The sequence below is a fragment of the Phocoena phocoena genome, chromosome 15 (assembly GCF_963924675.1).
Source record: "Phocoena phocoena chromosome 15, mPhoPho1.1, whole genome shotgun sequence".
Classification (NCBI taxonomy): Eukaryota; Metazoa; Chordata; class Mammalia; order Artiodactyla; family Phocoenidae; genus Phocoena; species Phocoena phocoena.
The window spans coordinates 59712081-59735693 of NC_089233.1; the positions used below are offsets into that span (position 1 = coordinate 59712081).

At 46.4% G+C, this 23613-nt stretch overlaps 1 protein-coding gene across 3 annotated transcripts; it reads left to right on the forward strand.

Moving 5' to 3' along the window:
- Positions 1-1341: 1341 nt before the first annotated feature.
- Positions 1342-21584, forward strand: NSFL1C (NSFL1 cofactor). Of its 3 annotated transcripts, XM_065892069.1 has the most exons (10): positions 1380-1484; positions 3847-3944; positions 9817-9891; positions 11806-11811; positions 12384-12549; positions 13162-13254; positions 14471-14580; positions 14985-15122; positions 19887-20051; positions 21188-21350. In XM_065892069.1, the coding sequence occupies exons 1-10, from the start codon at positions 1380-1382 to the stop codon at positions 21348-21350; spliced, it is 1119 nt and encodes a 372-aa protein (XP_065748141.1). The 3 variants fall into 3 exon arrangements, with proteins under 3 accessions (XP_065748142.1, XP_065748141.1, XP_065748143.1); XM_065892070.1 differs by lacking the exon at positions 11806-11811 and having other exon boundaries at positions 1342-1484; positions 21188-21584; XM_065892071.1 differs by lacking the exons at positions 11806-11811; positions 13162-13254.
- Positions 21585-23613: the final 2029 nt, after the last annotated feature.

Here is a 23613-nt window from a genome sequence, read left to right on the forward strand (position 1 = left end):
AGATTTTGATCCCTGCATTTCTCACCTGGATATGCAAACACACAAGGTTTCATTTTTTCACTCCTTTATTAATTCAGCAAAGAGTCAGTAAGTGATTGTTTAATGTCAGTGACTGCAGGTCACGGGAGATAAAATGACAGCTAACGTTTGCTGGGGCCTCACTAAGTATCAAACATTGCTCTCAGCAGTTCACATTGAATCCTCACACATCCCTCTGAAGTAGGAACTCCGAGGAGCTCCACTTTACACATCAGGAAATTGAATAATAGAGAGGTAATCTGCCCAAGATCACACAAGCAGTAACAGCTGGGCTTCAACCCCAGGCTGAGTCCAGAGCATGTGCTCTTAAGCCATATTGTGCTGGAAACAGCCAGAAACCCTGCTGTTCACAGGGATCGTGGGCCCTTGGGGAAGGCAGACATTTAACATGGCACCAGAGGGCATACACTGGGGACCGTCTGACAGAGCCTGGGTATGTAGAAAGGCCTCCTTGAGGAGGGGACGCCTAAACTGAGACCAGAAGCATAAGCAAGAGCAGACCAGGGGAAGAAGAAGAGAAGAGCATTTCAGGCAGGGTGGTGAGAGGCAAGAGGGCAAGGAAGCTGAGGACCTCTAAGACGGGATTGTGTCTGAGAGACCTGAAGAAAGTGAGGGAGCACCTTGCCCACCAGAGAGTGAAAGGTGTTCCAGGCAAAGGGAGCACAAAGGCTCTGATGCAAATACGCATCTGGCACCTTCAAGGAACAGCAAGAAAGGAAGTGTGCCTGGAGCAGAGGAAATACTGAGAAGCCTAGGAGATGAGACGGAGAGCTGGCACGTCTCACAGGGGTCTTGCAGGCCCTGAGACATTTTTTAAGCAGATTGAGATGGGGAGCCACGGAAGTGTTGGGAGACAAGAGTGACTTGTTCAAGGCTCTCTAATGTGAACAACAAGAAGGCAGGGACTTTGTTTTGCTCGCTGCTGATCCCCAGCCGTGGAAGAGCAACAGGCCCTTGATTCCATTCAGTAAATATTTGAACAAGTGAACGAACGAATGAATAAATTAGTGAAATGAGGAAACGACACAATGAATAATTGTGAAACTGACTCCTCTCGGGATCTTTCATCCCACAGGTACACAGCGGAAGACCCGCCCCTCCTCTCATCCTCCCCGCCCTCCCACCCCCGCTGTTAGGTTGAGGGTCCACGCTACGGCCGCCAGAGGACGCGGAGCGGCGGAGTTCTCGCACGGAAGGTTTTGCGTGAGGCACCGCATGGGGCGGGGCCTGCGGGCGGTCGCCGCTCAGCTGGACAGGGCTGACCGGTGGGCGGAACGCGCCGGCGGGGCTGAGGCTGTGCGGCGGCGCCCGGGGCGGTTTGGGCGGCGCACGGAGCTAAGATGGCGGCGGAGCGACAGGACTCGCTGAGGGAGTTCGTGGCGGTGACGGGCGCTGAGGAGGACCGGGCCCGCTTCTTCCTGGAGTCGGCTGGCTGGGACCTGCAGGTAGCGCCGCGAGGCGGGCCGCGTAGGGCGGACTGGGGACTGCGGGGCGCGGGCGCCTGGCGCGACAAGCCCGCGGTGGCCGAAGCGCACAGTCATCCCGCCGGGCCGCGGCCCGACCCAGGCCTCAGGGTCCTGGGGCCGCTTGCCACGCGTCGCCAGCTTGGCCTGGGCGTGGGGAAACGCGGGCTAGCTCCGGCCCCTACCTGCTCTACCCGGCCTCAGTTTCCCCTTCTGCCTGGCTCTCGGGTCAGCGAGATTTTGGGCACTGCCGCAGCCCGCGTGAAGAGGGAGAGCCTGGGGGCGTGGCTGCCGCGCCGAGTCTAGGCTGCAGGCCCGGCCCGACTGACCAACTCCCCGGTGGAGCGGCGCTGGGGACTAGGTGCTCGTTCATTTCCATTTCCGCAGCCCCGGCCTCAGGACAGGGGAGAAGCCCAGCCTAGGACTTGGCCCACGCCCCCTCCTACGTAATTGCTGGGAGAAACTGGGTAGTGGAGCCTATTCATCTTTAATAAGTAACTCTTCTGTAAAATGGGAGTCTTCGTGGAGCTTATCGTCTAGTTCACCAGCATGTATTAAGTATACGTTAAATATTTATTAGTTAAGAAGACAGTAAGATAGGCTACACGAGGCAGGGATTTTTGTAAACTGTTGAATCCCCTGTGCCTGGAAAAACGCCTGACATGTAATAGGCACTCAGTAATTAATTGTAGGAAGAATTGGATACATGTTGTTCGCCAGCCTATGTCTTAGGTAGATGATGATGATGAATATTTATTGAGTGCCTGCCATGAGCCAAGTGCTGTTCTAACTGCTTTAGGTGTCGTAAGTCGTTTAACCTGTGCGTTTTGAAGCTGAGGTTTAGGGAGGTTAAGTAACTTGCACAAGGCCTCGCTAGCTGCCAAGTGGAAGAGATGGCATTTGAACTCAGTTCTGTCTGATACCAGAGCCCAAGCTCTTAACCACCATGTGCCCTGGCACTTGACATATGATGGTTCAGCTAATCCTAGCCACACTATGAGGTAACGAAAACTTCCTCAGTTGTATAGATGAATTGGAAGCTCAGAGGTCAAGTGATAGGCCCAAGGTCACACACCCAGGGGTTAGGATTTGAACTGTGTCTGCTGACTTCACCATTTATATGCTTCCCGAAAGTGTAAGAGTTAGATAAAGCATCACACCTGTACAGACACACGGTGTAAAGCTCCTGTGCTGGGCCGAAATACAAAATGCAGGTTCTGCCTGAAAGACCTGAAAGCTCAGGTGGCAGGTCGTCAGCCCCAGTCTCCTCATGCTCTTAGTGGGGAAACGGGCTCATGCATGTGACATGACTTGCCCAGGACTTGAATGTAGACACCCCTCAATGCCAGTTCAGTGCATGTCCCACGGCAGCATACTGCCTCCTGGCAGGCCTGCTAAAGCGCGTTCTGTAAAGGCACGCTGCTTCCAACAGGCTGGTTATGTCCCACAGCAGCTCACTGCCTCCTAAAAGGTGGTGACCTTGAGGACAAGAGCCATGTCTTTTTCACCTCTGTAGACCTCATTGCTCTCTTACTTCTTTGTGCAAAGTAAGTGATAAGTACATACCTGTGCATTGAGTCTATGCGAGAAACATCCAGTTACAAATGGCTAAAAGAGGCCCTTATTCCTTCTGTATGTATAGAGCTAAGACATGACTGCATAAATGTTAATGGATCCTCATCCGTTTTGCAGGGTTGGTGGGATGGGTGTCCCCATTGCACAGATTAGGAAACAGCATCAGAGAGAAAGTAAAAGTAGCAATCTGGACTGACCTCACAGTTCCCAACTCCTGGCTATCACCTAAATGCTGAGAGTAAGGGCCCGAGCAGACTGACTGGGATCGAGCCTGGCTCTACTCCTTACCAACAGTGTAACCTCAGACAGCTTTCTTAACTTCTCGGTGCTTCTCTATCAGCTATAAAATGAGATGATAATAGCACTAACTACATAGGGTTCTTTAAGGATTAAATGAGTTAACACAGGTAGAGTTGTACTCAGAACAACATGGCTCATAAATAAGTGCTCAATAAATGTACACTGCTTTTACTAGATCACATTTCCTAATGAAAATGAGAATGAGGAGTGTCACCATCCCAACTTTCCTTCTTGCCTTCTTTTCCCCTTAGTAGGTGGAATTTTTTTCAGGTAATATGAAAACAAGTACTTGGGCCATTACCTTTTGGTCTTATTTTCTATGCCCCCCCCCCCCCCGCAAATGCAGAGTGCCTTGTAAGTGTGGGCCATATTTTTGTGTCTTTGCTTCTTTGTGTTCAAAGGAGATGAAAGGAGATGTGTTAGATGAAGGCCTGTTTAAGGATCCCAAGTTACTACCTCTCTGTTTCAGATTGCCCTAGCAAGCTTTTATGAGGATGGAGGGGATGAAGACATTGTGACCATTTCACAGGCAACCCCCAGTTCAGTATCCAGAGGCACAGCCCCCAGGTAAGGGCCAACTTCAGTTATTGCTACATTGGTGTGCTTCCAGCAATGGGACAGAGGATTCAGACCTGGGGATGTGGACCAGTGGGTTTGAGGGAGGAAGATAGACTGACTGGTGGGTAGTAGTTTCTTGCAAGACTTATTCCTTTCCTATAGAGATTTGGGATTCTTAACTGAGTGTGGTATATGATCCAATCCTGTAGGAAACCACAGAACCAACTTTTAAGATGTTTGGGGGGGGGGGTCTCTTATTTATGAAATATGAGGAGTGGCCTCTCCATTTATGGAAGTTTTTAAGTAGAAACCGAAGTACTTCCTTTCAGGGATGCTGTAAATGTAAAAGATTAGGCCAGGTGACTTTAAAAAGGCTCTCAATATTTTAGGATGCCCATTATCCTATTAAGAAGACTTAGAGAAAATAAACCTGTTTAACCCATCCTTTCCCAAATTGATTAGGGAGACCTTGTCTTATTTTGTGAAGTAGTGTTAACCTTTGCTATCCCATTTGCATCCCCTGTCCTGGCCACCCTGGCTCCAAGGTTCTCACAGCCGATCACTGCTATGATCTACAGAGTGGGATAATGCAGGTCTTCTGGGAGACAGGCAGGGCCTCTTCCTTTAAAAGTGTCTGAACTACAGCTCCCCTCTCTGCCGTAGCCTGATTTGTTTCTACTCTCTGGTGTATGTTCTCAATTTATTTGAGTTTGAATTCAACCCCAGAATACAGATACAGTGTTTCTTTGCTGGTGAAGTGATAAATTGTGTTTCTCTCTAAGGGCATCTGAGATTTAAATTACATTTCCTCCCTTTCTAGAAGGAACACTAACCCCAGTTCTCATTGCTTCCTTAACTTCTTCCCCTACCTACATTTCCAGAGGAAAGAGGTAATAGGCAGGACATCTTTTAGTTATTCATAGATGCCCACCTGTGAGGTGTCAGTGATGGCACATCAAGATGTTACTGCCTGGGACCTGGTTGATAAGGTAAGGGCTTTACTTGTAGCTGCTGATAGAGACAGCTGATTTCCTGGGGTGTGTCTTTCACAGGTACCCTAGATTACTGTTGGGTTGTTGGCACAGAAATACAGAGGAGGGGACTTCCCTGGTGGTGCAATGGTTGGGAGTCCGCCTGCCGATGCAGGGTACGCAGGTTCGTGCCCCGGTCTGGGAGGATCCCACGTGCCGCGGAGCGGCTGGACCCGTGAGCCATGGCCGCTGGGCCTGCACGTCCGGAGCCTGTGCTCCGCAGCGGGAGGGGCCACGGCAGTGAGAGGCCCGCGTACTGCAGGAAAGAAAAAAAAGAATACAGAGGAGACAAAATTGAAACTTAGCCTCTGATGTCAGTCACATATTCACACCTGTCTTCTCTGGTAGACCCAAAGTCCTGTCAAGACAGTGGTTTATGGGACTTCCCTGGCGGTCCAGTGGTTAAGGCTTCACCATCCAATACAGGGGGTGCAGATGCAATCCCTGGTTGGGGAGCTAAAATCCCACATGCCTCGCAGCCAAAAAACCAAAACATAAAACAGAAGCAATATTGTAACAGATTCAATAGAGACTTAAAAAATGGTCCACCTCAAAAAAATCTTTAAAAAAAAAAAAAGACAGTGGTTTATTAGAACCTGGGCTAGGAGCCTGACTGCTCACGTTCAAATCCCAGCACTGCCACTTTAGAGATTTGTGACCTTGGGCAGGTTACTTAACATCTCCAGTCCCTCAGTTTTTGTCCTTTGTCAAATGGGAATGATGATAGTGCCTACCACATGTGAGATTAAATGAGTTAATACTTACATAGCACTTAGAACACAGAACGTGTTAACTGCTATTATTGTCATTTTATTATTACCATTATTAGCATCCATTCTCATCTTCCCCATTCTTTTTTGTTCCCTGTCTCATTCCACAGCAAGTCTATATGTTAAAAAGTAGACTTAAAAGTAAAAAAATTCAAGGGAATAGAGTTTAACATTAAGACTGCGGGGAATAAAAGACCGAGCACACATGCAGGCCTAAAGGTCTTACTTTTTTGCTTTGGTTAAGCCTCAGACTTGGTACTGGGCTTAGGTGAAGCCAAGGAAAAGGGAGAGGGAAGGCACTGTTTGTTACATCGTTGTGCTTGTCCAGGTGGTAAATGCTGACTGCATTCTCAGGAAAAGGCAGGCTTGTGCTAGCACCTCAGAGGAATCCTTTGTGGGGCCTGCCTTTCCCCTGTTTGACCTGACTGTTGCAGGACACTTAGCCTGCTGCTGAGCTCTCCCCGACCCCACTGTCATCTTCTCACATACCCTTTCATGTCATCACTGCCTCTGTGGCACAGCACTCAATTAGTGAGTTCCTCCTCTGACTCTAGAACAGGGGTTCTTCACGTGGAGGCCCTGAACCCCCTAGGAGGAATCTGTGGAATGGATGTCAGAAGGTCCATAAATTACCTGAAATTGTAGGTAAAAACTTATATATATGTAGTAAGTTTTCTGGCAAGAAAATTCATAACTTTTATCAGATTCTCAAAGGACTGTGGGACATAAAAAGGTTAACCATAGCTATAGGAGAAAGTCTAAACTCCTCAATTACAACAGCTGTCATTTATTGAGCACTTAACCAGCTGCCAGGCACTGGGTTAAGCTTTTACTGATACATATACATCTTTTTAATCCTTACTACAACCCTGTGAGTTGGGTACTGTTATTCTTCCCATTTTACAGATGAAGACACTGAAGCTGGGCATCTTCCCAAGATCACACAGCTAGCAAAACAAGGATTTAAATGTAGATCTGTTTCTGCTTCCAGCATTCAGCTCTCAGCCAGAATGATGTACTCCCTCTCCCTGTGGACTTTCACTGTCCTCCAGAATTTGCTGTGAACCTGCCATCCTCATCTTATCCCCCTTTTCCTTCTTTCTTAAATCTTTATTTCAACCAAACTGATTTGTTTGGTGTCTCAATTCTGCCTTGTTTTTGGTTCTTCTGCTTTTGTTTGAGCCTCTCATCTGACTGGACATGCCCACTCTCTTGCTTCCTTTCCACCTGTGCAGATCCTCTGTGTCCTTCCAGGTTTAGCTCCCTCCCCACCTTCTCTACTGAGCATGTTATCCCCCAACCCATAGGCAGCACGAACTCCAGTCACAATCCATATCCACATACTACTGTATGACATCTTTCCTGTGTTGTCTTGAATTCTTCTCCTGGTAATTACCTTAAGATTTTTCTCCCTAAGTAAGTTATAAGTTCCTGGAGGTGGGAGGGCTAGTATTCCAGGAGCACCCACCATCTGTCTGGCTCTGCCAGATATTCTTACATATGTTCTCTTCTTATACCTCTATAACCATGGAAGTAGGTCAGGTGCTAACCATTTCACAGGTCAGGGTGCTGAGTCTTAGGAAAGGTTGAGTAACACATTTGCTGTTATAGTGGATTCAAACCCGAATTTGTCTAAATCCAAAGCTGCTGCTTCTGCCATGTGCTAGCTACCTCTCTGTGCAGTACCTCCCACCCCTGTACCGAGCACAGGGTCGAGCAAGAGGTAGGCTGTGTTTTCTTCCTTTTTTTTCTTCTTTCATTCAACCAAACTGTACTTTCTTAGAATTCTAGGGACCACCGTTGTCTGATTCTCTAAAACTATACTGTCCAGTATGGTGGCCGCTAGCCTCATGTGGCTATTTAAACTAATTAAAATAAAACATTCAGTTATTCATTTGCACTTACGAAATTTTAAATGCTCCATAGCCACACGTGACTAGTGGCTTCGTTATTGGACAGTGCAGGCACAGCATTCCTGTCACTGCGGAAAATGTGATCTGACAAAGCACTTTTGTGCCACTTCAGGGTGCCTGGGAGATAGAGTTCTGATGCTGAAAAATTGAAATTTCTGAGACATTTTGCCAATTTGTGGAAGATACAAGACAGAGTATTCTGAAATTGGTAATGCCCCCAGGACATCCATACTGTTAAGGTAACTCTCAGAGCATTACTCCAGAGCAGTTGTTCTCAGACTTTAGCATGCATCAGAATTACTTGGAGGACTCCTTAAACCCAGATTGGTAGACACTCCTTTCAGGGTTTCTGATTGAGGAGGTCTAGGGTAGGGGCTGAGGATTTGCATCTTTCACAATTTTGAGGGTAATACTGATGCTCCTGGTCCAAGGACCAACACTTTGAGAACTGCTGCTCCAGAGTAGTACTTGAAATGTGCTACACCGTGCATCAGCACCCCGACGGTTCACAGCACGCCCACGAGGTTGGTGCTGATCGTCTCCATTTTCACATGAGAAAATGAAGGCTTAGAGAATTTCATGAGCATGCCCAAGATCCCAGGGTTGGAGGCTAAGTTGGCATTGGAACCAAGTAAATGGACACCAGAGTCTGTGTTAGATACTGTCAGAGTCTAGGTGTAAGAACTTTTGGGGAAAGAGTCAGACCTATAGCCAGAGCAAGTGGTTTGCTCAAGCAGGTATACACATGTGTATTTGAAGGTGTTTAACGACAGAGAGATAGAGGATTTTTTTTTCCATAGATGCTAAGCTAAGCATCTGTGGAAAACTCCCCTGGGAAGAGTAATGAGTGGAATTAGCCTTTTAGGGCACTAGTATGGATCTTATCACTTGCATCCTTTTAAACCGTGTTGTGTAGAGCATGAAGGAATGCCCAGGAGGTTGCTCTCAGCTCACTTAGGCAGGAATGTATTTGCTACATCGGTTGATCTTTGTCCTCTTTTTTCTAGTTGGTGGAGCCTCAGAGCCTATTCTGTCCTCTGATTGTCTCCCTGAAATCTTTCTTCAAGGCTGAGCTGGAGTAAACAACTCCTTCTCTAGCCTCACTAAATCTCCATTACCCTCTCCCCCCATATTAAAGAGAAACAACTTTTTTCCCCTAAGGAATACAGAAAACGGTGTGTCTCATGATACTTGAAAAACTAAGATTATTCCTTAAGGACAAATCTAAACTAGGAAAAAAGTGGCAGTGTAAGACAGTGTCAGAGGAGGGAGTTAACCCTTGTCATACCATGTTTAGTGTGCCCTCTCTACCACACCCCACACAACCCTGCTTTTTTCCTAAACACTAATAAATACTTGACTGACCTACAGCAGAAGCAGACAGAGGCCTTCTCACTCATATATTCATTTCATTTTTACTTCTTGATGACTTATCCTTCCTCTAATGTGTTACTTTCACTAGTCTCTGTGTATGTGCCTGTGCTGCTTTCCTGTAATGCCCTGTTGGTCCCCTTTCCCCACCAGCCCCACCAGCCCCACCATCCTTTATCCAATTGACTGATGGTCCCCTAGTATGTCAGCACTCGGTCCAAATGTTGCATTTTTCTGAGACGCTTTTCTTGAGGTTCCCCAACCCCCACCTAGAACAGGAGACTGCTCTCACATCCCATGTGCTTCCCTCTGTCACAGCCCCTGTTGCACAGTTTTTAATGGATGGTTTCCTGGCCAAAGAGCCACTAGCCTGTAAGCAACTAAAGGGTAAGAACTGTGCCTGATCATTTTATAGACCTAGCATCCCGTTCAGTGCCTGGCACACGGGCACTCCCCCAATATTTAAAAATTATATGATGAAAATCGCTCTCCAGTAGTACGTTTTTAAAGTAGTACAGACCCTATCCAGTTCCCTCCTCCCCCTCTAGGAGAGCTTAAATTGGATTTCATTTTACTTCTTGATACACTTTCTAATTTATTCTTAGTCCTGTGTGACCTTGAATAAATATCATTGTCTTGCATTATAAACTTGAGAGGTTAACCCTCTTCCCATAGATCTTCTTCCTGCCCCACCAAAAAACCTAACCTCAGTGTCCTCAACTGTTAGCAGCTGATGATGCGGATCACCTTTCTTTAACTCCCCTTGAGATCATTTTGCTCCTTTCTGTGTCTCCAGCGATAATAGGGTGACATCCTTCAGAGACCTTATTCATGACCAAGACGAGGACGAGGAGGATGAGGAGGGTCAGAGGTGAGTCTTTATTGGGGGCACAGTCCACAGGAAAGTCCATGGTAATGTACAAATCACCTAGAACAGCCTAGAAGGATAAACATGCTCGGTTATCATTAGCCATTACTACTGTGGGCTAGTCATATGCATACTAGAAACGGTTTTCCACTCCCTGTGCTTAGAAGTGATCCCTGTCCTCTTACTATTTTATTTTCTTTTGGGGTATTCTGAATTTGTTTTTGTTCTGTTTCATTTTTAATTATTAAGATAATATGTATTTATTGAAGAATATTAGGGGAAGGGAAATAACTCTATAAGGAAAAAAGCCATTCGTAATACAACCCAGAGGTAACCACGTATCAATAATATTTTTGGTGTATTTCCTTCCAGCTTTTCCTTAATTGAAAAAGCAATATATTACATAATAAAGAGAAAAAAAGGGCTTACAAATGTATATTCCTCCAATATACAGACACAGTACTGTTTTTTGTTGGTTTGTTTTTAACCTTTAGGAATGTTATAATAAAATTAGTGTCCGTTGTGGAAAATGTAGAATAGCGTAATGAAAAAAAATACAACACTCATCCACCCTGTGGTAACTACGGTTAATATTTTGGCATATTTCCACTAAGCGTTGGTTCTGTGTGTAAATATAGTTTGTTTATATTGTATTTTACATGGTGAAAGTCAGGTGTTTGTTTCTTGCTTTTGTAGGATTAATGCTACATCTTGAATACTTCTCCAGGTCATTAAGATTCTTCATAAGTGTTTTCAGTGACTATAATGGTGCATCATATGGAATGCTCGACATTTAAATCATTTCCAGTTTTTTGCCACCTTAAATATCAATGCTGTGAACATCTCTGTGTATTAATCTTTGACTACATTTCAGATTATTTTGGATAGTTTATAGAAATGAAAATACCGGGTTAAGGGCGTGAATATTTTTAAGACATTTGATCACAGATTCCTAGTTTGTAAGCCAGGACTTTGAGATCCCTTAATAAGGATCTTACAGTCCACTGAACAGAACTTTGTCTACCTGGAATGAACAAGGATGAACTGGCTGCAGCCTCACTTCATGGGTTTTGGTTGTCCATGGAATCTGTCTTGGTCTGTCAAACATTCCTAAGGAACATTGTATAATAACCATTATGGAAATGCACTTATCTCATCGTGGCCACTCTTTGGGAAGTGGGCTGAGAAATTATGTGTGTTCTGTTCTCTGTCTTCATCCACGTAGTGACCTTTACACTACCTCAGAGCCTTCTATTTAGATACACTCAAAGTTCAGGAATAAATGTTAATTTCAGTGTTTTAATACTCCTTGGATAAAAGGCAGTGTCATCAAGTAAGTGAATGCCCAACTCCTAAATGACCTCCTCCTACTTCTCCTGTCCTGTCACATCCTCCAGGCGGTGACCTTCTTTTACTTCACATCCCGGTTACATCTCTGGTCCCTCAGCATTTCAGACCTAATGACACTGGTGCTGTTGTCCATGCCAAGGCTTAGGGTTTTGCCTTGCATTCTCTGGGGAATGTCAGGAAATGGAAGGCTGAGGTTCAGTTTTATAGGTTCTCAGTTCTCCTCACTGAGATGTGCTATTGACTTAGCTGTGAATAGGAGTGATAAGGAGGCAGCTAGCCAAGGCTACATGACTGAAGGTTTTCAGATGCAGCTAAAAAAAAAAGTGCTAACTTCATCTCAAGCCTATTGCAAAGCAGGTATGGGTATCTTGGGGCTTGTATTTGAGCTTCCCCGACCTCCTCCAGTACCTACTCTTCTGCATCTGCCCGGTGTATGTCACAAGAATTGCAAGGTTAGGTGAGGCTTGGGAGCTCTCGGTGCTGTATCACACCTTACATGTGTGCATTACTCTGTGCTTGTTCTTTTGCATACTTCTGCTGATTTGAACCTGATGGCCCTGACTTAAGGAACAGGTAGGTAGGGCATGTGATCCTTCCCTTCCATTTCAAAGAAGGAAAGTGAGGTTAGCTCAGTGCATTGGCTTGCCTAGTTCACTCAGTGGCAGAGCCAACAGTGGAACCTAGCTGCTTGTACTAACCACACCACTGCCACCATTAATCCAGGGCTGCTAGTGGTAGCTGCTTCTAACTGACCATAGTGATCATCTGCTGGAAAGGTGCTGGCCGCCGGATGGTGAATTCCCAGAGCTAACGTGCTGTTGTGCATGCCTGGAATACCCTTCCCTTGTCCTTTACCTGATAAACTCATCGTCAAGATTTAGCCCAGAAGACACCCTTCTAGGAACCCTTGACTGTACTCCCCAACTCTGTGTTCCTAGAGCACCCCTTACTGACTTCTACTGTGGCTCACACTGCAGTATGGCTGCCTGCCTCTTAAATCTGTCCCCACCTAGACAGTAAGTTCCTTAAAGATGGGCATTTGTACCCTTTGCCTCATTGTGCCCAGCTCCTAGCCCAGAGCATGGCACATGCTCTGTTCATGTTTTCTAAGTATATTTGGTGTTAGATGTGTATTTTCTGCACAGGTTTTACGCCGGGGGCTCAGAGAGAAGTGGACAGCAGATTGTTGGCCCTCCCAGGAAGAAAAGTCCCAACGAACTGGTGGACGATCTCTTTAAAGGTGCCAAAGAACATGGAGCCGTAGCTGTGGAGCGAGTGACCAAGAGCCCTGGAGAGACCAGTAAACCAAGAGTGAGCATAAGGGGTCGGGGTCGTTGTCTGTGTCCACAGGACTGAGGTTCCAGAGCAGAGGAAAGGAGGCCTTCCTCACCCCAGTAGTGACTGAATTTGTTTTTGTTTTGTTTTTCATTTGCTCACTCCCTCTCATATGCAGAAGAGCAGTGCAGTTTCTCTTACCTTTTAACATGAAATCAAGATTTGGGGCAAAGTTTTCAAACCTGTGGCCTATGGTCTGGATCAGGTTCTGCAAACATGTTTTGTTTGGCCTAACCAACCTGACTTACTCCGTGTCTTGCTTTATTTTTGTTTTAATTGAATCGGTGGCCACCTGTTTTACATACAGTCGAGATTTCTGTTTTCTTTGTGAAAATCAAAAAGTCTTTAGTGTTATCCTACACCTAGATTCTGAAATGGTCATGATTAACTAGAGCTTAGTAGCAGCCATTCCCTTTAACCAAGCAATACCCCCACCACCACCATTCCAGTTTTTACCCCTGTCTCTGAGTTTCCTACTCAGAGAAAGTGTACCTAGTAGTTAACAAGCTTGAGATAACATCATTGTATCTGAATAACCTGATAACTGTTGACCCACTTCTCCGGTGTTTATGAACTTGTCTTTTATAGCCATTTGCAGGAGGTGGCTACCGCCTTGGAGCAGCACCAGAGGAAGAGTCTGCCTACGTGGCTGGAGAAAGGAGGCGGCATTCCGGCCAAGATGTGAGTGTGCACCTACCTTCTCTAGGGAAGCTCGTGGACTGTTTTATCATTTTGGGGGAGAAATTAGTCCCATGTTACACGTGAATCAGCAGCCTCCGAAAGGGAAGAGGCAGCAGGTTTGCTGTATTCCATGAATGGAAAGGCTTACCTGAGAATCAGAGACAGCTCTCATCTGGCTGGGTGTGGGGGGAGGGGGGTGGCTCATGAGTAGGGACAGGCAGAGTGGATGGACAAATAATGGAGTTTTCTGAGCATTCCATGGATCTCAGGCAGAGGGATAGTGATTCCAGGGTTCTCTGGTGGTGTGAATGTGCCTAAAGAACTTGGTCTTTAGACACCCCCCCCAAGGAGGCCTGAAACGTACTTTTTGAACTTTTTCCGTATTATATTCCAGTCCTTTTTTCCCTGCGCATAGGGATCCCCCCTATCCAATAAGTATAATCATACTGTAGAGTCAGTTTTGAGGTTTATGTCGTAAACGTTTTTTTTAATTTTATTGAAGTATAGTTGATTTACAATGTTGTATTAATTTCTTTTGTACAGCAAAGTGACTCAGCTATAAATATATATATATATACTTTTTCAGTGCCATAAATATTTTCATATGACCTTGTGACCATGAGTCTCCATAATGTATTTGTTTTTAATTATTTTGGGTTTTTTTCCAAAGTAAAGTAGTCAGGCAAGGAGGAAATAAAAATCCTATCCACCTGAGGTAGCAGCTGCTAATATGCTGGTCTTTAGTCCTCTAGACCCTTTTCTGTGTATATATATAGGGAGTCGTTAACAGAAATTGTAGATATCATTTTTAATGGCTGCAAAATAGTCCACGGAAGATTTGCCATGCTACTTTAGTTGAGCACAAGCTTTGTGCCAAGCACACTGGCAACCCTACAGATAAGGAAGCCACAACTTCAGTTGAGTCATCTGCTCACTGCCGCTTAGCTAGTGAGTGCCAAAATCAAGATGCAGACCCAGGTCTGCTTAAATCAAAGCCCATTCTCTTAACTTGTGCCATATCACCTTCTTATTTTAGGTTAATACTTATTTCATTGGTTGTTGATTGATCTCCTTGTGCATGAGTATATGTTTGTCTGTCTGGGTGTTTTAATAATGACACAGTAAAATAGTAAAAACTCGTTAATTTGCAAGTTCATGCTGGTAGGCTTGCCAGGTTCCTGACAACGTATAGACTGCTTACCTCCTGTTGTCACAGGTTCATGTAGTGTTGAAGCTCTGGAAGAGTGGATTCAGCCTGGATAATGGTGAACTCAGAAGCTACCAAGACCCATCCAATGCCCAGTTTCTGGAGTCTATCCGCAGAGGGTGAGCAGAAAAGCCCTCCTTCGGATTCCATATCAGTGAGTGAGATGGCAGATGGGAAAGAAGAAGCTGATTCAAATATTTATTATTTAAGAAGTTTACATTTTTAAGCAGATTTAGCACAGTTGAGATACAGATTCACAGATCTGCTCCCAAAACTCTGTGTATCTGCATTTCCCCTTTGGGCCTAGGACAGAGCCAAGTCACCAAATAAGATGCAGGTCTCCACTCTTGACTCTGAGCAGGCATGAGAGAAGGGGGAGGCGGGCAGGTAGCCACTGGAGCAGTCAACTCCCTGTGAAGCCCAACTTCACAGTTGGAACTGAGAAGTTTCTCCTCCCTTTGTAGCATCACTGTCATTCCCATCCTGCTCTTTGTGGGCCCCAGAACTGCCTTTTCTCCCACAGAGAGGTGCCAGCAGAGCTGCGGAGGTTAGCGCATGGTGGGCAGGTGAACTTGGACATGGAGGACCATCGGGATGAGGACTTTGTGAAGCCCAAGGGAGCCTTTAGAGCCTTCACTGGTGAGGGTCAGAAACTGGGCAGGTAAGGAGCAGCACAGGTGGGAGTGGGACTGTGTGGGTCACCCCTGTCGGGCCCAACAGGCCCTGTGTAAGGCTCACTTTGTATAGCTCTTTACTGTTTATTACAGAGTACTTCAGATTTTATTTTTATGGGAGGAAGAATATGGGGAACATAGGCTTTGGCATTAACAAACCTGAGTTTAAATCTATTCTTCACTTTCTAGCCATTTGACCTTGGACTATCCAGGCTCAGTTTGCTCAACTATAAAGTGGGACTAATAAGAATCCTTACCTCCTCGATTACTGCTGGGAGGAGCACGTAGAGCACTGCCCCACAGTGAGCAGTCAGTGTAATCAGTAAAGGTAACACATTGCTGCTTTGACTCGGTAATCTAGGGTGTCCCGGGCAGGGATAACCTTCTGCATGGCTTAAAGGCTGAAACAGACACATGTATTCAGGTCACTTGAAATGGAGATTCAGAGGAGAAAGGAATCCTGGACTCTTGCCGGCCAGCCTGCAGCGGCATCGTTTAGGATCCAGGGAAGCTCAGAGGCATTGTTGCCCCTTTGCAGCCTGCTGCTCCACTGTTATGGCAGCTCTTATCTCTATTTCTTTGGTCCTGCCTGAGACTCAGTTTGTCATTTCCTGTGAAATTTTTGCCACGTGTCCTCTGCCACTATATCCATCTTTCATTCAAACCCCTAATAGGATCTGACTGGTTGATAGTCCCTATTACCTCTGATAGGCAGGGTTCTCACACCAGATCCTTGACCATCCCACAGACAGGCAGCCTTCTCTCAGGGACCCACTCAGCTTTGGCCATGCATGGGGTCACTTCGTCAGTATCCTTCAGAGAGATATTTGCACACGAGAGGCACTCAGCATGGTGACCCTCCCTGCCAGTACCATCCTTATTTTACAAAGGGAAAGCTGAGGCTCTTGGACTTTAAGGGATACCCTTAGGTGCTCCCTATGGTAGAGCCGGGACTGGAATCAGGCCTTCTGATTGGCATTTCTCCCCACACTCCTACACAGCAAGACACCGTTTCTGACCTAGCTCTGGCAGCTCTTGAACTAGGCACTGCCCTTGCTCACCTCACCACCATCTGCAGGAATCAGAGTGTGGTCTGCCAACAGCTGTGCTCTTTGAGCTTCTGGCTGGCCCTCTCCTAGAATCCCCTGCCTCCCTGCTGGCCATTCATGCCTCATCAGGAGCAAGGGTCATAGCTCAGGACATTAGAGACCAATAGATTGTGGTTTACCAGGACCAAAATAGTTAAATCCACCCTGCTCATCATTTCATCTACCACGTTGGGGCCTGTGGGTTAGTCCGGGACAGCTGTTCTCTGATCCATCTGTGACTTACCTGTCAGCTATGGTAAGCTTTGTAGAGCACCAGATAATTTTTTTCTGTATATTATTAAACTAAAATGTGTTTATCTTTAAAAAAAAAAATAGAAAATACAGATAAAGAATAAAAACTGTCCCTAAACCTAACACCAGATATGTCCAGTTAGTATCTGGGAAGTATCCTTCCAGTGTGTGTATGTGTGTGTGTGTGTGTGTGTGTGTGTGTGTGTGTGTGTGTAAAAAAATAAATGTTCTATCACCTGTTATTTTGCCTAATCAGTGTAGTATGGCTGTCATTCCAGATCAGTAGGTGTATTTCTACATTTGTTTTTTTGGCGGTACGCGGGCCTCTCAACTGTTGTGGCCTCTCCCGTTGCGGAGCACAGGCTCTGGACGCGCAGGCTCAGCGGCCATGGCTCACGGGCCCAGCCGCTCCGTGGCATGTGGGATCTTCCTGGACCGGGGCACGAACCCGTGTCCCCTTCATCAGCAGGCAGACTCTCAACCACTGCGCCACCAGGGAAGCCCTACAATATTATTTTTAATGCTAACATAAGTTTCTATCTTATGTATGTGCCATAATTTAACCAGTCCCTGATGTTAAACATTTAGGTGGCTGCCAGTATTATGAACAACATTACAATGAATATCTCTAATTAAATCTTTATATACCCCTTAATGTTGTACTAGAAGTAAAATTGCTAGCTCAAACGATCTTCATATTTTTAAGATGTTGTCAAATTGCCCTCCAAAAAGGTTGTATCCGTCTTTCACCCACCAGTAGTTTTAAGGAAGGGTCCAGAGCACCGTGCAGTTTGGGTTTGTCTGGTTTCATGATACTAACAGAAAATGCTTCTACTATTGGAAAGTCTAACTCTATTATGTATGAAGACTCCACATCTCAAAAAATTAAGATGTTTTTAAGGAGTCTGTTTCAGCAGGATGGGAATACTTAGTGCAGGTGATGAATCAGCAAGTCAAGACAGAGCTTGATAATCAGATGTGATGCTTGTCAGCTAAATAAATGTTCATTGCCAGTACCACTTTGATTTTATTTCAGTTCTAGCTTTTAATGAAAAATGAGCTAAAAAAATGTTTTATACAGCTAAGGGAGATGGAACGTTAGCTTTTCAGTCTAAACTAGATGGACAGCCCTTTTAGTTTTTCCAATAAATTTTACTGTGCTTTCCATTGTCTTCTTGTTAACTAAAATGATCAGGAAGCCAAAAGTTTAAGAAATCTTTCTCAGGTTTGCCTCAAAAATCAGTCAATGCTTGTTTTTTCTCCAATTACCTAGAAAAATAAAGTGAATGAATAGATTTTTCTCAGTTCAGAAATTTGAAAAAGTTCGTTCAGTTGCATGAAACTTCTTTTATTTTAGGCTTTGCATTTGTTTGTTTGGATGGGAACTAATCTGAAGATTTGGGAAGCCTGCATTTACTTGATTTTGAGTACCAAACACCAAGAGTCCACTTGGGATGGGGGTGAAGGGTGACACTGCGGCCAGGATGAGCTTTGTCCCCTCACCATGCTTTCTGTAGTGGTCATCTTTGTAAAGCAGGTGGCAGGGTCTCAGGAGGTAGCATTGTGGCAACAAAGCACCTTAGTGCCCAATTTATTCCCACTACAAAGGAAATGAGCAGTCAGGTAATTCAGCTTCTCTCTCATTCAGGCCTTTCTGGCAGGCAGTAGCATCAGTGAGTACCCATCATGTACTTGGAATTGTTATAAACAGTTGAGGGACAGGCTGCCTAGAGTCTAATTAGAGAGTTGACCTAAGGCCCTTAAAACTAATGAACAGAACAGAGCAGATCTTAGGCATTTACAGGTTCAACATTTAACTTTCCACTGTTTTCAAGCATCTCCTCAGGCCCGTGATAGTGTAATTTATCTGTGTCTCAGCTCACATTTGAGTCCCACGTGCTGTGAGGCTGATCCATAGAAGCTCCTCTCATAGCCAATAAGTGTGGCCAGGTTTCTCTTCTGAGCTCCACTTTGTAATTCTCTAAGCCACTATTTTTCATGTTTACAGAAAAGAGTACAGTTTTCAGTTCTTCCTTGCTAATTATTTGCCCTGGAGCAACATTTCACTGTGTTCGATGAAACAGTCTGCAGGAGGTTAACAAGTGTTTGATGAAACAATCTGCAGGAGGTTAACAAGCGTAACATGAAAGAAAGGACATGGTGATCAAATAAGTTTGCCTTAACCCCACGATCTCTCAAGGCCTTCTTTAATATGTTAGTGGCCTGTGATGCTGTTGGTATAATATGTGGCATTTCCAAAACCTTCCTGGAGATAACTCAAGGGACTAGGGTCCCAGGGAACACACTTAGGAAAGCACTTTCAGTTGGATTTCCTAAGAATACCCTTTTTAGGTTGTAAGGATCAGAGGGAACGGTGAGGTGTATGAATTAACCTAACTAGAGGCTTTGGGCGGAAGCAAGGGAGTTCTCATCCAATGGCCTCTGTTCTCTGCATAGGTCTAGGCCAAGATATCTGCTAAGAGAAAGGCTGAGAATGAGATACATAGATGGTTTACAGGAGAGAGATGAAGCCTCCAACGGTTATGGAGAATTGGGAATTCGTGTGCATTTTGTGTTTGTCAGCCACCCTGAGTGTAGCACGCCTTTAATCCTCACAAGAGTCCTTGTTAAAGAACCTTGTTACTACCCTTGTTGAAACTCAGGGAGCTTAGATAACTAGTCCAACACTACCATAGCTAGTGGGTAAATTCATACCCTGGTCAATCTCATTCCAAGATCTGAGCCCTCAACACTGCAGTAGGAACTGTGTCCTGTTCATATTGTATAATTAATCCCTGCGGTGCCGGGCACTTAGCTGGCTTTCCAGAAATCTCAACCACCTCCTGATAGTTGACACATGAGTATGAGATACTCACGTGAGTGAGGTTGCACTGGGGCAGGCAGGCCTGAAAACCCCCATCAGAGGAAAAGAGTCTGGACTTGTCCCTTACATTCCAGCAGTCACCTGCCAAGCTGTGTCATGCCTACCTCAGCTGCAGACTTGGAGTGCCCCCTCCCCATTCTGCCCTCAGCCTCTCACTGAGGCTAAAACTCATCCTGGTCTGTTGAATCCTCCAGCATCAGATCCCAGTTTCTCCTGGCCCAGGCTGTCGTGCATACTGCTTTCGTCCCTTCAAGCCCTTGTTCAGTTGTGGACACCAAGAAAGAAGGGAGTTGGTAACTTGCCCAACTCCAGGAGTGAGGGAGCTAGCAATAATTTGGGGGTTGAGGTGAATTCCGCTGGACCTCTCAGTTCCATCAGGACAGGGATTCTGTCTTGGACACTCCTTATATCAGTAGCAACAAACAGCACCAGACATAACAAATGCTCAGTAAAAATCTGAGACAGGATTCCCCTCTTGTGTGGGGCCTTGTTTCTGTTTGTATCCTGACGCTATCCTCTCTCCTCAGCACTGCACCCCCGGTGTTGAATACCAGCTCTCCAGCCCAACAGGCAGAAAATGAGGCCAAAGCCAGCTCTTCCATCTCAGTCGATGAGTCGCAGCCTACCACAAACATCCAAATACGGCTTGCTGATGGCGGGAGGCTGGTGCAGAAATTTAACCACAGCCACAGGTACCTTGCATTTTGTGGCCTGGCTTATTCTAAGAGGGTCCCAGAAACTCCCGTGGACAGGTGAGAAGCAGGGAGCAGTTCTTCCTCCTAAACACCAGCAGGTGCTCCGTGCTTTCCCCAGAGGAGGCAGTGGGATAGGAAGGTATGGAAGTCTGAAGCCTTTGGTTTGGTCCCCTCTTCCATTAAGTGCGGCCAGTGACTTGCTCCCTCCCCTGTGTGGGTCTCATTCCTCATCTCTAAAATTAGGGGATCGGATTCCTCAGAGGGGATTTTTTAGCCACCAATTTGTTCAAAGGAAGTTTCATGCTAAAGCCCAAGTGTAGAGCAGATAAAATTTGAACTGCTGTGGTTGATGGAGGGGAGAGGGGATGCAGTACACCCTCCCCCCCACCTGGCTTCCTCTACCTCCCTGCCCGCCAGCAGCCTCTGAAAACCACTAGGCTACTAAGGTCTCTTCTAGATCTGGACTTTGAGAATTCTAGAATACCTGTTCCATCTCAGATCATCTGGGATCAAAGCAACTGTGCCTCCCCAATTTAAAGATGGGGAAACTGAGGCACAAAGTGATGAAGGGATTAGCAGGGGAGGACTGTTGCCAGTAAAGATATTTGGCAACTCCTTTTTCTAGAATAGCAGGTCTAAATTTCATCAATCATAGGCCATATAAAGCAGAACCCACATTTGGGGCCAGGGGATGGCTTGCCAATCCTTGAGTGTTGACAGGCTTCACATGTGGTTAGTTGTGAAACAAGTTTGATTAGGATTACAGAAAAGGGGTCAGGCAGAGAAGCCTCTAGGAAGAGGGACCCAAATGTGGGCAGGGAGCACAGCATGATGAAGAACTGAAATGGGGAGGTAGGAGAACAGGGGGAAGGAGGGTGGTGTAAAATTAGGCAGGCCTCAGGACCAGTCAGGAGATTGCTGTTTATACCAAGGAAAGGGGGAGCAGCTCTGAAGGGTTTTAGACAAAGGAGTGACATGAGCTCATGTGGTTCCAAGTGAGAGCCTTGGACACTGTGGAGAAGGATTGGGCAGGGGAGGGGACCTGGGGATATGACACAGCTTCCTGAAGTGGGGGGTGGGGGCGGCAGAGAAGAACACTGCTCACCCACCTCCCCACTCCCCCACTCCACCAGGATCAGCGACATCCGACTCTTCATCGTGGACGCCCGGCCGGCCATGGCTGCCACCAGCTTTGTCCTCATGACCACCTTCCCAAACAAAGAGCTGGCTGACGAGAGCCAGACCCTGAAGGAAGCCAACCTGCTCAATGCCGTCATCGTGCAGCGGTTAACGTAACTGCCTGGCCCAGCCGGCAGCCTCATCTCCTTCCTGTGTCCCCGACGGCCAGCTGCCCCGTGGAGACCACCCCTCCACCCCCTCCCGCACACCCTGCAGTCCAGTGCCACGTCTCCTCCATAGCTCTGCGTTCTTAGATCTCAGTTGGACATTTGTTTTCTCCTTAGTTGCATTTCCTGGGTTTTTGTGATGATCAAAGGACTTTAAAGAAAAAAATAAAAACAACCAAAAAAATGGAAGGAATATAACCAGCATGTTATACAGAACCTCTCCCACTGAGGCAGGCTTTGATTATCTTAAAATCATATTTATGTCTAAGGTGTGTGGGGAGTTTTCCATCCCCTCTGCGTAAAAATTACATGTGGCACACAACACCCACCCACTAGTGTGTCCCCCCGCTGCCCCCAGGATGACTAGTGGAGGATTTCCCCTGTGTAGGGAAGGGAGTGGGGGGACTTACAGAAAAAGGCTTTTGCAGCCACTCACTTCCACAAGAACAGATCTCTTGCCTGGATAAAACTGAGCAGCAGCAAGAGTCCCCTGAAGCATGAGGTCAGATCCAGAGGCACACAGCCCCTGTGCTCCTTTCACTCAAACCCTGGGAGGTTTACACTCTCCAGGCCTTGGCCAGCTGAGATTCTAGCTACACCTCCTGCTTCAGCGCTTTCCTCCCTCATCATCCAGGCTGCTCTGTCATTGCTTTATTTACTCCACATGCAGAAATCTGTACCTAGGAGGTAGACAGGGTATCTTTTTACTGGGAAACAGCTTGTGCCAACCCAGATGAATTCAGAGTCAGGGTATCTTGGTCTGAAAGAGAAACAATCAATATACCACTGAGCACTGATGACGCATGGCAAATCACATACTGAAGAAGGGGTGGGTTCCCTGTGCTATGAGCTCCTTGTACTGTGGTAGCATTTGCAGAAGGCTTCTGCTGACTGAAGTTAGGGTGAGTAACAAAGATGGCTCTGGTGTGCAGGCTTCACCCCGCTCTTCTCTGCCCGCTGAGTTCTGACTTGCACCAACGTGGGCAGTAGTCCCAGCCAGGGCAAGACCCTCCCCGTATAAGTGTGCAAGGTTGAGAGAGGAGGATCACTGGGGTCTTGGATGGAAGCCTTTCCACCCCCTATTAAGTGAGTCACAGACTTAGAATCAACGCTGACTCAGAATTTTCTGGCTTTGAATCAACGTGCCTCAGTACTCTTTCCAAGCAGTCATCACCAATCACTTTCTCTGTTCTGTTTTACCCCCTGCAATGAGCCAAGAGCCAACACTACTTCTACCCAGAGTGGGGGAGGCCTTGGGGATCCAACCTGAGAAAGGGACTTGGCTTGGTGCTTCTGATCCCAAAGTGACAGGGGGCTGCTGGGGCTGCAGCATCTGCCACAGTTGGAGGTAAATATGAAACTAAGTGCTGGTCTGGAGAAGCTAGATTATTGTCACCTTGACCATTAAAAACCAGAATGAGGACAATGGCGCTTTGTACTTTCTAATGGGTTGCTTTGAAGAAGTTGTGTAATGACAGCAACCATTGTAAGTACTTCAGTGCCTCACAACGGTCCCATTGTACAGTGCCAAACCCTGAAGCCCAGGTCACACAGCTGGTAAGTGGTAAGGCCTATCTGCCCCCCAAGGCTCCTGCTCTTAACCATCATGCCACATATACGTGCACTCCAACCCCAGCCCTGTATACATAAATACACTCGACACTCCCCACCCCTCTTCAGGGTTTCTGCTATGTTTATTAGTAGAACCAGAACAAAGCATAAAAACACACTTAAAACCTGCATCGTGTAGAATTTACAAAGGCCTCTGGCTTCCCACCCAGCCCTGGGAAGTGAGTGAGGCAGCTGATGTAATTGTTGCAGCCACCACAGTACAGACCAGCCAGGTAACTGGCCCTAGGTCAGAAGGACTGCCAGCCACAGAACCAGGGACCACACTAGTCTGGTTCAAGGCTAAGTAAGGGTGTTTTCAGCCCTAGTTTTTTGTGCTGGTGGCCCAGATGGAAAGGTTCAGCCATCCAGATAGGCCTTCATAGGTTTAAAAAAAAAGCGGGGGTGGCGGGGGGAGATACTCAACAGCCACTGGTTCTGGGGTTTCTGAATTCAGGGCAGTGCTCAGTTGAGGCATTTTGGATCATCCCAAAAATTGGCTGGTGAATAGGATCCTCCTGGCATTAAATAGCTGGGCCAAGGGTATATTGCAACATATAGGGACAGACTATCAGGGGCAAGGGCAAGAGCAGGGGGACCAACAA